This window comes from Marmota marmota, unplaced genomic scaffold, assembly GCF_001458135.2.
Source record: "Marmota marmota marmota unplaced genomic scaffold, marMar, whole genome shotgun sequence".
NCBI lineage: Eukaryota > Metazoa > Chordata > Mammalia > Rodentia > Sciuridae > Marmota > Marmota marmota.
Window position 1 is genome coordinate 276,988 of NW_025999982.1, and position 12,200 is coordinate 289,187.

At 49.0% G+C, this 12,200-nt stretch overlaps 3 protein-coding genes across 9 annotated transcripts; 2 read left to right on the top strand and 1 right to left on the bottom strand.

The window, feature by feature from the left end:
* Positions 1 to 382: 382 nt before the first annotated feature.
* Gpank1 (G-patch domain and ankyrin repeats 1) lies at positions 383 to 2,852 on the bottom strand. The gene is made up of 3 exons (XM_015487440.2): positions 2,647 to 2,852; positions 1,659 to 2,286; positions 383 to 1,008 (listed from the first exon to the last, which is right to left on the bottom strand). Exons 2-3 carry the CDS (start codon positions 2,282 to 2,284, stop codon positions 564 to 566), a joined length of 1,071 nt encoding a protein of 356 aa, XP_015342926.1. The 5' UTR covers positions 2,285 to 2,286; positions 2,647 to 2,852; the 3' UTR covers positions 383 to 563.
* Positions 2,853 to 3,150: 298 nt separating this feature from the next.
* Positions 3,151 to 8,107, top strand: Csnk2b (casein kinase 2 beta). 7 transcript variants are annotated; one of them, XM_048805014.1, is made up of 8 exons: positions 3,151 to 3,289; positions 4,632 to 4,714; positions 5,345 to 5,447; positions 6,005 to 6,120; positions 6,344 to 6,445; positions 6,556 to 6,631; positions 6,772 to 6,961; positions 7,873 to 8,107. In XM_048805014.1, the coding sequence occupies exons 1-8, from the start codon at positions 3,271 to 3,273 to the stop codon at positions 7,961 to 7,963; spliced, it is 780 nt and encodes a 259-aa protein (XP_048660971.1). In that variant the 5' UTR covers positions 3,151 to 3,270; the 3' UTR covers positions 7,964 to 8,107. The 7 variants fall into 7 exon arrangements, with proteins under 7 accessions (XP_048660971.1, XP_048660973.1, XP_048660974.1 ...); XM_015487441.2 differs by lacking the exon at positions 3,151 to 3,289 and adding an exon at positions 3,874 to 4,027; XM_048805015.1 differs by lacking the exon at positions 3,151 to 3,289 and adding an exon at positions 4,162 to 4,306.
* Positions 8,108 to 8,260: 153 nt separating this feature from the next.
* Positions 8,261 to 10,523, top strand: Ly6g5b (lymphocyte antigen 6 family member G5B). Its single transcript, XM_015487444.2, has 3 exons — positions 8,261 to 8,997; positions 9,119 to 9,247; positions 9,472 to 10,523. The coding sequence occupies exons 1-3, from the start codon at positions 8,940 to 8,942 to the stop codon at positions 9,870 to 9,872; spliced, it is 588 nt and encodes a 195-aa protein (XP_015342930.1). The 5' UTR covers positions 8,261 to 8,939; the 3' UTR covers positions 9,873 to 10,523.
* The last annotated feature ends 1,677 nt before the right edge of the window (positions 10,524 to 12,200 follow it).

Sequence of the window (12,200 nt, forward strand, 5' to 3'; positions counted from 1 at the left end):
CTCTTGAGAGTAAGGGCTTTCCTTGACTTACCCTATCACCACCCATTATAATGTAATAAAATGACTACACTTCCCTCCTGCAGGCTTGGGAGTCTTTCACTAGTAATCTTAGTACATTGTATATGACTATGTTTAAGATCAGTGACTGAATTGGCTGGAATAGTCAGGGGACCCTTCTTAGGGGAAGTGAGAATTATGGCAATTCCAGAGTTCAGGAAAGTTTGAAAGAATAGGTGGGGCACCTATCCAGCAGGGGCTAGGATCTGGAAATGAACCCAGACTGGCAGTCACCTGGGGAGGCTGCCTCTTTTGGCTCAGGTGGGACTTATATGTAGTCCCCAGATTTCTGTTTGGCTTCCTCAACAGATTCCAAAAAAGTAAATAAACCACAATACAAGATGTTTATTTCTCAATTCTCAGCCCTTCCTCACCAAATCAGTGTCCAACGACCAAAACCTGAAGATCTGGCACCTGGGCAGATCCCAGAAAACATAAGTCGAAGGGCCCAAGTCAGAGATCCAAGTTCAGAATTCAAAGCAGACCAACATCAGATTTCACCTATGTCAGAAATCAAGGTTCATGTATATCCTCAGATCCCGCTCCCAGGCCTTGTCCTTCTCCTCTTGCTTTCTGTTCTCCCTCCGGCTAAGTGTGGCCACTCGAGGAGCTCTCTCTCTCCCAGACACAGCCCGGGTATCCCGAGCTGGGAAATGTGTGACTCGGGGCTGGGGTGCTGATCTGTAACCTAGACCTTCTTGGTCCCTCTTGAGGACGGTAGGTATGGGGTTGGCACGGCCTTCACCCCGGGGTCCCAGCCCCATTCCTGGTTCCCAGCCTCCCCTCAGCAGCAGCTTGAAACCAGGGCTGGAGGTGGGCACCCCAAAGGGAAGGCTAGCGGGCTGGGAACCCCTGGACAGTGACAGCAGATGAGCAGTGGATGTGCAGTGGTTGGAGTCTTCAAAATGGGCATCACAGGTCTCGCAGTACTGAGAGGAGGGACAAGGAGACCTACAGAGAAAGAAGAACAGAGGAATCAAAGGCGAAGAATTGAGGCCTTAGGGGGATGGCAGTGTGGGGCAGAATCCCTCCAGCTTTTCTGCTAAGGAACACATTGCCTTCCTTCCCACTTAGCATCATCACTTTGTTTTGCTTTGAATGATGGGATTAAAACCCAGGGCTTCATGCATGCGAGGCAAGTGCTCCACCACTGAGTTATACCCAAGCCCCTCCCCACCTAGCAAGAGGGACCCAGATGGCAATATTGGGAAGAAAAGTTGGCAACCAAGCCTCACAAGATCTTGGGAAAGGGAATGATAATGACTATAGCTATTATTTTTATAGTGCAGATTTCATGGCAAGTACTATTCTAGCACTTATATATTTAACTCACTGAATCCTAAAAACAATCCCATGAAAAAGGTGCTCTTTAACCCCCATTTCTCAGAGGGGAAAACATATGTAGTCATTTTCTTCCAAATAAGTGGTGTTAGAATTTAAACCTAGGGAGTATATGTCCATAACCACTTGAGTATATTACTTTATCAACCTACCCTGGAGAATAGGGACACTCCTTAAGCTGTTCTAGGGCCTCTAGTGTGGGGTGGCCAGGAAAGGCAGAACACATTGAAAGAAGAGTATGGGATAAGGTTCCCCCTCACCGGTTCTCTGGGCTCCGTGTCTCTCCATGGCTCTCCCTGATCATGCGGGCCACCTTGGCAAAGCCTGCTTCTTCAGCCAGCTGAGCAGCATCCTTGCCACCCAGCTCACAGACCCCCACCCAGGCAGCCCCTCGGCCCAGGAGATAGTGCACAGCAGCACTCTGGCCAGCTCGAGCAGCACACATCAGAGGTGTCCACCAGAAGGCATCTCGAGCGTTGATATTCCCTCCAGCTCCCCCTGCCTCACAGGGCTCCAACAGCCTTCGAAGTTCTGCCAGGTCCCCCTCTTGGGCAGCCTTCAATATCCACTGGGTCATTTTGTCCTCAGTTTCAAAGGATCTGCCTTGTCCATGTCTTCCTGGTATTCCTACTGCCACTGCTTCTGCTGCAACCTCCCTTGTCATTCTTCTTTTCTTCCTTTTTTTCTCCCTAACAGGATCAGGCCGAAATCTCTGGGGTTCAGGCGTACTGTTCTCATCTGCAATCAGTGCCTCATAGAAAGCCCGTGTTGCAGCCCCATCCAGGGTGGGCTCTGGCTTTTCAGGCTCTGACTGCTGTTGCCCATCCTTCCATAGGTCACTGGGGTCTGTGGCTGGGGTGAATGTGATGAGGGAAGGCCTGGACATGGCTTTTGGGAAAATGTAGACAAAAGAAGGATGAAACAAGCAACCTAACCCGATGGCCTCTGTAGTGACCAGTACCACCTCCAGGGATCTGCTGGGAGAAAGGGTGGCCTTGGATGAACAACACCCTACTGCCCCAAAACTTGACTCCACAATCTAAAGCCCTGCAAGGCTTAAGGGTCCTGGGTCACATGTAAAAATAGTGACTCCTAGAATAATAGACCCGGCTCCTTAGTAAAGATTACTAAAACTCCATGAGGGATTAGACGTGTGGATCTACATAGATGGCAGAGCTCTTGCAAATATAAAACCCTGGATTCAATGTGCAGCACTGAGAAGAAAAAAAAAAATCTCTTAATACATACCACTAAGGAAACTCAAACCGGCCCTTTAATTCTTGCTCGATCCTATTTCGAGATCTCCTGTTTCCAAACAAAAACAGACGTGACATTTTTCTGCAGTATCTCCAGAAAATGGGAAAGGCTCCTGCCTGCGTTGCTTTGTAGGTTCCGTACCGTAAAATGGCGCTATTCTAATCTAAAGAGTTGACAAACAGCCACACGGCACGAAGACGCATGCGTGACGACACCAACAACAAAACACCCAAAAGGTGGTTTCCCGCGCTGGAACCTTTTCGAGTATACGCGTCAAGCATCGCGTGCCTAACTAGCGCGAGGACCCCGGAGTTCTGTCGGTTGGGGTCCTACTTTTACATAACGCCCCCACAATGCCCTTCGCGGCCCTCGATGTGGCCCCCACCTACAAGTTCATTTCCTGGAGCTGGGAAACCATTCTCCGGTTTAAGAAAAGCCCTAAGGAGCCAGAAGGAAACCTGTGGAATGCCGAGAAGCTGTGAAATGAAATAACGTCACGTTGCCCCTCACCATTACTCTGACCAGGGTTCGAAGAACACACTTAAGAGCCCGCAGCAGAACGCTCCATTCAAGCCCTAAGAGGAAATAGAAAAGTCCAAAGGGACGAACACCAGAATGGCTGGCGCCACCTCAGGTTAGCGCACTGGGCCGTCCCGGTTCTCACACCACTCACTCAGCTCAGCCTAAGCACACCCTATCCAAGTCCCTCAGAATGGAGCCGGTCACACCTCCCGGCCTTACGCCAAATCCCGGGTGAAACATGGGTCCGTCAGGGGATCTAGTGGCGGGTCCGACTCGGAGGAGGAACCTGACTGGCAATAGGAGCCCAGTGGATAGACCTAGAATGGAGTCCATCCGCAGGGCTGTAGCACCGAGCTGGGACCTGAGGGGAAAGGTGTGAGAGAGGCGGGGAGGGATCAGTCAGCTTGCCCCAGTCCCCGCCCCTTCTCGACCCCTCAGTCCAGTGAGCGCACCACTATATTTCCCAGGCTCGCTGGCCCCGAACGCCGTACTTGGCTTCCGCTTCCGGTGGTGCCTCGCTGAGCCCCGCCCCCCAGACGTCTTTCTCGGGGGCCTCGCGACACCAGGGTCGTGCGCAGGTTTTCCTGGGATTCGTAGTTCGCCTCTACTCAAATCGCTAGTTTTTCTCCATACTGGGGACTCCATTTCCCGGCGTCCACCGAGCCGCCCGACCCTTGGCGCTTGCGCATTTTCCTCTTCCCCACCCTCTCCAGTTTCCACTCTTCCCCCACTCACCCCCCCCAACTTAGCCTGCCGCGGTCGGGTCCGCGGCCTGCGCTGTAGCGGTAGCCGCCGTTCCTTAGAAGCCGTAATCCCCTCCCCCACCCCGGTCCCGTTCCCCGTCCAGAGGGTGAGTCTAAGGTCGTCGCCGTGCCTGTCCCCTGTCCCTGGGCGCGGCACATGGGGTCTTTGCGCCTTGATGTGGGGGCGAGGAAGGAAGTGACCCGGTCCATCACCAAAGGAAGGGAGGGAGAGTGAGCTGAGGGCCGGAGGTGTTATCTGGGTACTCCGGTGAAAGGGGCATGACGGCCGTTCTCAGTATGTGAGGAAAGGAGGGACCCGGCCCTTGGGAAGGATAAACTTCAGAACCCTTGGGAAAGACGCGGAGGACATGCAGACACCTGCGGTGGTAGGGAGCCCAAGCCGAGAGCCCTGCTGAAACTGACACAAAGGGGAGAGGTCAGGGAGGGTCAGAGAGTGGATGGAGTAGGTGGATCAGTACCTGCGGTTTCTCACAAGTGGTGGGACTTAAGAGAATTTCCCCCTCACCAAAAAGTGGCAGAAGTGTAAGAGAGGCTGGAGAGGGTTGCTTCAGGGCCTGGGATCCTTTAAGAAAGGGTGGCCCCAAATCTTTCCGTGTTGGAGTGTGGGAGGAGGGAGGATACCAAAGGCAGACGGGAGAGTTTGGGCTTACTTATAACACCACCATACCCCCCGCCTTTTTTTTTTCCCAGCCGACGTGAAGATGAGTAGCTCAGAGGAGGTGTCTTGGATTTCCTGGTTCTGTGGGCTCCGTGGCAATGAATTCTTCTGTGAAGTGAGTTCTCTGCAAACCCCTAATTGACAACTCCTCATGTCTTTCAGCTTCTGTACACTTAGATGTGTCTATGGGCACTCCTTCCCATCAAGGAAAGGTCTTACCAGTAGTTTTCTACTAACCAGTGAAGAAGAGGCGTGACTGGGGACCTGCCACCCTGCAGCAGTATACATTTGGATTTGTTAATCTGTCTTATTACTAGGATGGTATACTGGTAGTGTCTACCTTTGGTAGTTAAGAAATTTGAAATGCTTCATGTTAAGATCTTTGTAATGGGCATGGCTGTGTGTTAATGTAAGGGATTCAAACAGCCTTTAGACACCAGGCTGTTCAGTGTCCATCATCATCACAAAGCCAGATGTACCAAAGTAGAAGACAAAACAGGTTCCTAGAGATGAGAGGCAGAAGAAGAAATAGTGATCTTGAAAGGAATATCTGTGTAAGGAGGAGGTTGCTATACCTGCTTATCCTTAGAAAAGCCTAAGCTTTTTGAGAGAGTGATGTAAACTGGCAGGAGATAACTCAAGTACTTCTGCCAAGTTGGGAGTGGGGAACAGATACAGTTTAGAGCTTCTTACCCAAGTCAAGCTGGGTATTCTTATAAAGGTTCTGTCTTCTGTGTTCTGTCAGGTGGATGAAGACTATATCCAGGACAAATTTAATCTTACTGGACTCAATGAGCAGGTGCCTCACTATCGACAAGCTCTAGACATGATCTTGGACCTGGAGCCTGGTGAGGCTTCTTCAGGGTTGTTGTGTGTATGCATGTGCATTCACACATACATATGTGCCTTCTTTTCTCTTCCAATCCCTATTATTTTCTTGAGATTTTAAATTTCCTTTTAGTTCTCTACTCTCCTAACCTCAAATCCCCTGCTTTATTTTGATCCCCTATCTGACTTGCCTCATTGTGCGATGGTTTTCTTGCTCTCTGAATTTATAACTCATCATTGCATAATGCCACTTTACTCATGGATATCATTTATGACCTCTTTCTCTTGCTTTGCACCTTTCAGTCTAGACTGACTTCTTTGTGTTTTTGTGTTAAGAAGGGAGTAGGGAGGGAGAGAAGAGAGCAGGGGCTGAAGAAGTGTGGAGAGAAGATAGAGCTTCTTTGAATTGGTGAAAAGGTCAAAGGACCAGTTTTCTGGTTTGGATGCCAGGTGATGAATGGGGTGGGGCTCAAAGGTGGGCACTGGACAAGCTGAGCAGCTTATGATCCCTAAGGGTGGATGGGTATCTAGGAAAGCTGAAAAACAAGTGGTTGCATCTGGCCGGCCCACATTGCAGATGAAGAGCTGGAAGACAACCCCAACCAGAGTGACCTGATTGAGCAGGCAGCTGAGATGCTGTATGGATTGATCCACGCCCGCTACATCCTCACCAACCGTGGCATCGCCCAGATGGTGAGGCCTCTCTGCTCCCACTTGACTCCTCCTGAAGCAATAAGGGAAATAATTCCTTCAGCAAGAAGTCACCATCAGGAATGGCTTCATCCCAGTCAAGGAATTTAGCTCAGGGCCAGGGCTTAGAGAATGAATCTTACTGGGGGTTGTGCTGAGGGGACTGTTTTCAGGGAGGGAAATGAGAGCTTGGACAGGGAGTTGTTATAGATTGCCTCTTCTTTAGGGAACAAATAGCAGATGGCACTGGTGTTCTGCAGCTTGCCCAACTGGAGGAAAGGCAGCAGAGGAGTCAGAGGGCCCATCTGGACCAGAGAAGGGGCTTCTGGTCAGAAGTGGGAGGTGGGAGGGGCAGAGTGATGTTGGTTGGGCTGAGGAAGGGCTTGCCTCTTCTCATCACACTTACCTGCCAACTCCCTTCCATTTTATTCACCTCAGTTGGAAAAGTACCAGCAGGGGGATTTTGGCTACTGTCCCCGTGTGTACTGTGAGAACCAGCCAATGCTTCCCATCGGTGAGTGTTGAAGAAGGGAGAGGAGGGCACTGTATGTCAGTCCTCCAAGACTGAGGCTCAGCAGATTGGTGCCTGAGTCTTATGGGGAATTTGGGCAGAGTTGGGGGGGACCTGGCCTGCAGAGTCTGGCTGTCTCCCAGGCCTTTCAGACATCCCAGGCGAGGCTATGGTGAAGCTCTACTGTCCCAAGTGCATGGATGTGTACACACCCAAGTCATCGAGGCACCATCACACGGACGGCGCCTACTTCGGCACCGGTTTCCCTCACATGCTCTTCATGGTGCATCCAGAATACCGGCCCAAGCGACCTGCCAACCAGTTTGTGCCCAGGTGGGGAGCAGGGACAGAATCACCAAGGGTCAAAGGAAAGGCTGAGGATTTACTGAGAAAAGGGAGGTCACAGATAGCCCTTTCTTGAGGCCTGCTTTTCCAAAACCAGGCTTCTTCCTGCTGAATGATTGTAGGGCAGTTATTTGATTATCTGTGCCTCAGTTTCCTTGTCCATCAAACACGGATGCTAATAGCATGTGCCTAGTTGATAGTGCTTCTTTTTCTGTTTTGGTTGTTTTATTTTTTTGTATGTTATACTGGGATTTGAACCCAGGACTTGTGACTTCCTAGACAAGTATTCTACCACTAAACTACATCTACAACTCTTTTTTTAAATTTAATTTTGAAGTAAGATTTGTTTAAGGTGCCCAGGCTTTCCTCACAAACTTATGTTCTCCTCAGCGTCTTGGTAGCTAAGATTATAAAAGTGTGTCACGATACCAGGCTTGTTTTGTTTTCAGTCTTGCTCATGCTGGTCTCAAAATTCCTCAGTAGCTGGAACTGTAGGGAGCACCATCACACCTGGTCTGGAATTTAAGTTTCAATGAATTTTTTTTTTTTTTTTTGTACCAGGGATTGAACTCAGGGGCACTCAACCACTGAGCCACATCCCCAACCCAATTTTGTATTTTATTTAGAGACAGGGTCTCACTGAGTTGCTTAGCACCTCACCATTGCTGAGGCTGGCTTTGAATTCTCAATCCTCCTGTCTCAGCCTCCCAAGCCACTGGGATTACAGCTTTAATGGATGTTTAAGATACATTCCCAAATATTCATAACACAGAAGCTTGGGAACAACTGTTCTCAAGCATTGAGCAGGCCCATGGAGGAGCTGGGGTAGGGAGGTGGGAATGCAGGCAGGGCCAAGATTGGGCTCACCCTGCTGCCTCTCTGACCTCTGCCCTGGCCAGGCTCTACGGTTTCAAGATCCATCCGATGGCTTACCAGCTGCAACTCCAAGCCGCCAGCAACTTCAAGAGCCCAGTCAAGACGATTCGCTGATTCCCCACCCCGTGTGTCCCTCACTCAGTCTTTGACACTTCCATTCCTTTGCTGCCACCCTTTCAAGAACCCTCTGGTTTTTAGTTTAAATTAAGGGAGTCATTATTGTGGTGGGAATATGAAATAAAGTGGAAGAAAAGGCCATGAGTTAGTCTGCTGGTGCTTGTGGTTGGGAAAGGGATGGTGGTGGTGTGTTGGACCCAAGGGGCCATGGCTCAGCCCACCCTCCCAGGTTGTAAACCAGCACACATCTGTGCTGCATGGATTTGGTTTTATATTTTTATTATAGAGCAAAGTGGGGAAATAAAATGTCAAAAGGAAAAGAAAAGAAACAATCAGGTTTTAAGGACAAGAATAATATTTTGGTTCTCTTTGAGCACCATGGGTATTTGTTTATAAGGGGCTTAACCAGCAATATTATTTTTTTAGTTTTGGTTTTAAGGTAATGTAGTCCTAAAATAAACAGAACTGTAAGGGGTAGAGAGGAGGGAAGAGATCCTGTGGTAATCCATGTTCCCTGTCTGGGGTATGTGACACATGCTCCTCAGAAGGATGGGGATTCTTAGGCCTGGGCAATGTCCCAGCACAATGGGAACTAACCCTATTGTATGGGAAAGACTACAGATAGTGCCAGAGACTGACACTAATCAATCTATGGGCCCTTGAGAGAAGGGGGATGTGTAGGATAAAGATAGACAACTGAACAAAGATCTGTGTGGTAACCAGGTATTACCCTGTCTGGGCCACTGCTCCCACTCTCGGGAACCAGACTTTATGGTTTAGGACATGCTGTCCCTCCTGCCAAGTTAATAATTTCCTCCCCCAGCCAGAATTCTGCCCCAGGCGGGAATATAGCTCCACACTCACAGCAAACTCCTCAGACTGCCTGTCAAAACCATCCTGCTGTTCAGGATCAAACTCTTTCATAGGGTTTTAGGCATCCTTCAGGAACCACCCCTCTCTCCCGAATTCAATAATGAAGGCCTATATGCTTGTAGATGTGCTTATCATGGTGGCCTTCACAGTGGGAAAGGGTAAGTGAGGCCCAGGGGCAGGGAAGAAGGGGAAAATCGTCTAGAAAAGGGGTAGAACTGGGGCTCTGAATGCTTGCCATCCTAGCCTCTGCTTCCATCCTTCCTTCTTTGGCATCCCCAGGTCCTGTCCCCCAGGTCCGAACCTGCCACTTGTGCCTCTTAGAAGATCCTTCTGTAGGATGCATTTCGGGCTCCGAGAAGTGCACTATCAGCAGCTTATCCCCATGCATGGTGATCACCATCTATATTAGTGAGTAAAGTCCCAGGAAGGGGCTGCTGGTGGGACAGCTATGGCTTGGTTTCTTCCTACAGAGCATCTTGGAAGGAGGGGCAGGGGTTCTTGTGGCCTCATCTGAAGGTGCCCAGAATAGAAATCAGGTCTGGGTGAGGTTTGGGGAATCAATGGCAGGGGAACCAAGTTTGGGGACTGTGTGAAGCTATTATTAGAGATTATGGCTGTCCCATCTCCTTTAGATAACAAGGTTCGCTTCATCATCCGAGGCTGTGGACAGTACAATTCTTACCGCTGCCAAGAAAAACACAGCACCTACTTGCCAGGGTACTGGTATGAGGCCCAGTGCTGCCAGTATGATTACTGCAACGCCTGGTTCAGCCCCCAACTCCAGAGCTCCCTGCCTGAGTCCCGCAAAAGACCCATAATCCGGCCCCTGTCCAACCCCCAGATCCACCAGTTCTACCAGGCCCTGAACCTCTCATTGCCCCTGCCTAGCTTTGATGCTGGGAAGGAGCCTAAAGGCCAGGAGACCCTGTTCACTCTGCCCCTGGAGCTGGGCTTGTCCATTGCTGACCTGCGCCACATGTACTTGTTCCTCAACAGTTCAAGAGTTCTGGTTCTTCCCCAGGCTGGACCCTGACATCTTTCCCTTTCAAAATTCCACTCTGTTCCAGAGCCTTTCCTCAACACCTCCAGCATCTTGCAGTACCCTCTGAGAATATCACATCCTCTGACCCCTGTGATCTCTTAGGCCTCCCTCCTTTGGACCTCCAGTGTCTATATGGTTTTCATTTAATTTCCTCCCAGGAACCCTGGTGCTGCTCTTTTTTCCTCCTAATAAAGAATCTCAAATGTGAATTCTTCCCAGTCTGACCTGAAAAAGGCACAGAGGTTCCCATCATCTGAGTGTTTCACCATCTTCCCCTCTTCTCAGTCTGGTCATCTGCCACATCTACTCAGATCTGGCACTATATCTCCTTTCTTTTTGCCTGTCTCTAAGAGTTGGTGCCAGACTGAACTAGCAGAAGAAAGGACTAAGGGTAGACTGCTGTGAAGATTTCCTGACATAGCAATCTGATGTTTCTGCCTCATTGCCTCTTCCATCTCCTCTTCTGTCCTACTTTCCTGCTGCCTGTGTCCTTTCTTTTCACAATATTTGTCCTCCTCAGCCCCATTTCACCTCACTGAGTACTGATACCCATGTCCATTAGTGCCTGGTGAAAGGAAAGAGAGGGTCTGTCCTACTCTGCTCTACATCCCCCATTTCCCTCCACAATAAACAGACTGGGCTACTAAATCTGTGTCATGTTGTTTGTGATGTCAGGTTTAGTTGTAGGCAGGTGTAAATAGGATAAAGAAAGTTAATAAGTTTGGCATTCAAACAGGATTGCAGAGTCCCACCCACTCTATGTGGCCTTTGTGGCCTCTTGGCCCTCCCCCAAAGGGCCCACATCCTTCCCTACCCGCTGCTCAAAGATCAAAGCATGAGGATCCTGACTCTCCTCAACCTTAACATATTCTGCAAAATCTAGGAAAAAACTTCAAACCAGGAAGATTCAGGATCTACATCTCAGAATCACTTGATGCTAAGGGACCTGGACTCCTTCCTGTACTTAGTTTTCAAGTGTATTAATACCCAAGATCCCCTGTATGGGGATTCAAATGGAGGGGGGATGTGCAGAGTGTGTACTAGTGGGAATGCAGTAGTTGGATCTTTAATATTTTGTTTCTGAAAAATTGCAAGCATACAGAAAGCAACAGTGGATACTCAAAAGTCAGCCTTCACATATTCAACAAACACCGGTCACTGCCCTGAGCCAGACTTGTTAAGCACCAGGAGTCCCACAAAAGTATAGTCGGGGGCTGGGAATATAGCTCAGTTGGTAGAGTGCTTGCTTGCATGCACAAGGCCCTGGGTTCAATCCCCAGCACCACCAAAAAAAAAAAGTATAGCCAGGTATCTGCCTTTCCCAAACTTGGGGGTTATGAAAACTTTCTGAAAGCAGTCCAGCTTTGTGGCTGGGAGGCCTAATCTGAGCTCCTCTGCCACTTGGGTAAGTCAGTCTCTCCCAGTCTCATCTTGGTTACCTGTCAAGGAAGAATGCCTTTTTATGCCTCATGGTTGAAGGACACGTAAATATGCACACATACAAATTGTATATATAAGTGCTTTATAAGCCAGGTACCTTGTTGTATACCTAATCCCAGAAATTTGGGAAGCTGAGTCAGGAGGATTGCAAGTTTGAGGCCAGCCTCAGCAAATTAACAAGACTCAGCAGTTTGGTAAGGGTCAACCCCCAGTGCTAAAGAGCGAAAAAAAAAAATTTTTTTTTTGAAGTACATAATGCACTTTAGAGACAAATGCACATACAATTTTTGATCTTACTTTTTTTTGGAAGGGTGGGTACCAGGATTAAATTCAGAGGAACTCGACCACTAAGCCACATCCCCAGCCCTATTTTGTATTTTATTTAGACACGGGGTCTCACTGAGTTGTTTAGCGCCTTGCTAAATTGCTGAGGCTGGCTTTGAACTTGCAATCACTTGGCTCAGCTTCCAAAACTGCTGGGATTACAGGCATGCACCACCACACCTGGCTTGATCTTACTTTTTTAAACCTTTCTGACAAAGCATACAGAAGCTTGTGCATAACATAAGATGGGTTTTTGTCACCTATGCATCTGTATAACCATCTGTCAAGTCAGCTTTAAGACCTTTACCAGACCCAATACTGCCTTTATGTCCCTTCCCAAGCACTACTAACCCTCAGAGGTGGCCTTAAAGCAGCTTGGGTAAGTTTTGTCTCTCTGCTTGATGGAAATGGCACTACATACTCTTTCCTATTCAGCATATTCCAGATCAGCAAATCTACCTGTTGATGGTCTGTACTGGGGCAAAGACACCAACATTAAGTTTTAGATCATGAGGCAGTTGGAGGTACAAAAACAAACCCTCTGTGCCCCCACTC

Excerpts from the sequence above, each read along its gene's own strand:
- Gpank1 (XM_015487440.2), bottom strand. The coding sequence starts at position 2,284 with ATGTCCAGGCCTTCCCTCATCACATTCACCCCAGCCACAGACCCCAGT. Across the intron at positions 1,009-1,658 it reads ACACGGAGCCCAGAGAACCG|GTCTCCTTGTCCCTCCTCTC; the intron begins GTGAGGGGGAAC and ends CTTTCTCTGTAG.
- Csnk2b (XM_048805014.1), top strand. Across the intron at positions 4,715-5,344 it reads GCAATGAATTCTTCTGTGAA|GTGGATGAAGACTATATCCA; the intron begins GTGAGTTCTCTG and ends GTGTTCTGTCAG. Across the intron at positions 5,448-6,004 it reads GATCTTGGACCTGGAGCCTG|ATGAAGAGCTGGAAGACAAC; the intron begins GTGAGGCTTCTT and ends CCCACATTGCAG.
- Ly6g5b (XM_015487444.2), top strand. The coding sequence starts at position 8,940 with ATGAAGGCCTATATGCTTGTAGATGTGCTTATCATGGTGGCCTTCACA. Across the intron at positions 8,998-9,118 it reads GGCCTTCACAGTGGGAAAGG|GTCCTGTCCCCCAGGTCCGA; the intron begins GTAAGTGAGGCC and ends TGGCATCCCCAG. Across the intron at positions 9,248-9,471 it reads GGTGATCACCATCTATATTA|ATAACAAGGTTCGCTTCATC; the intron begins GTGAGTAAAGTC and ends CATCTCCTTTAG.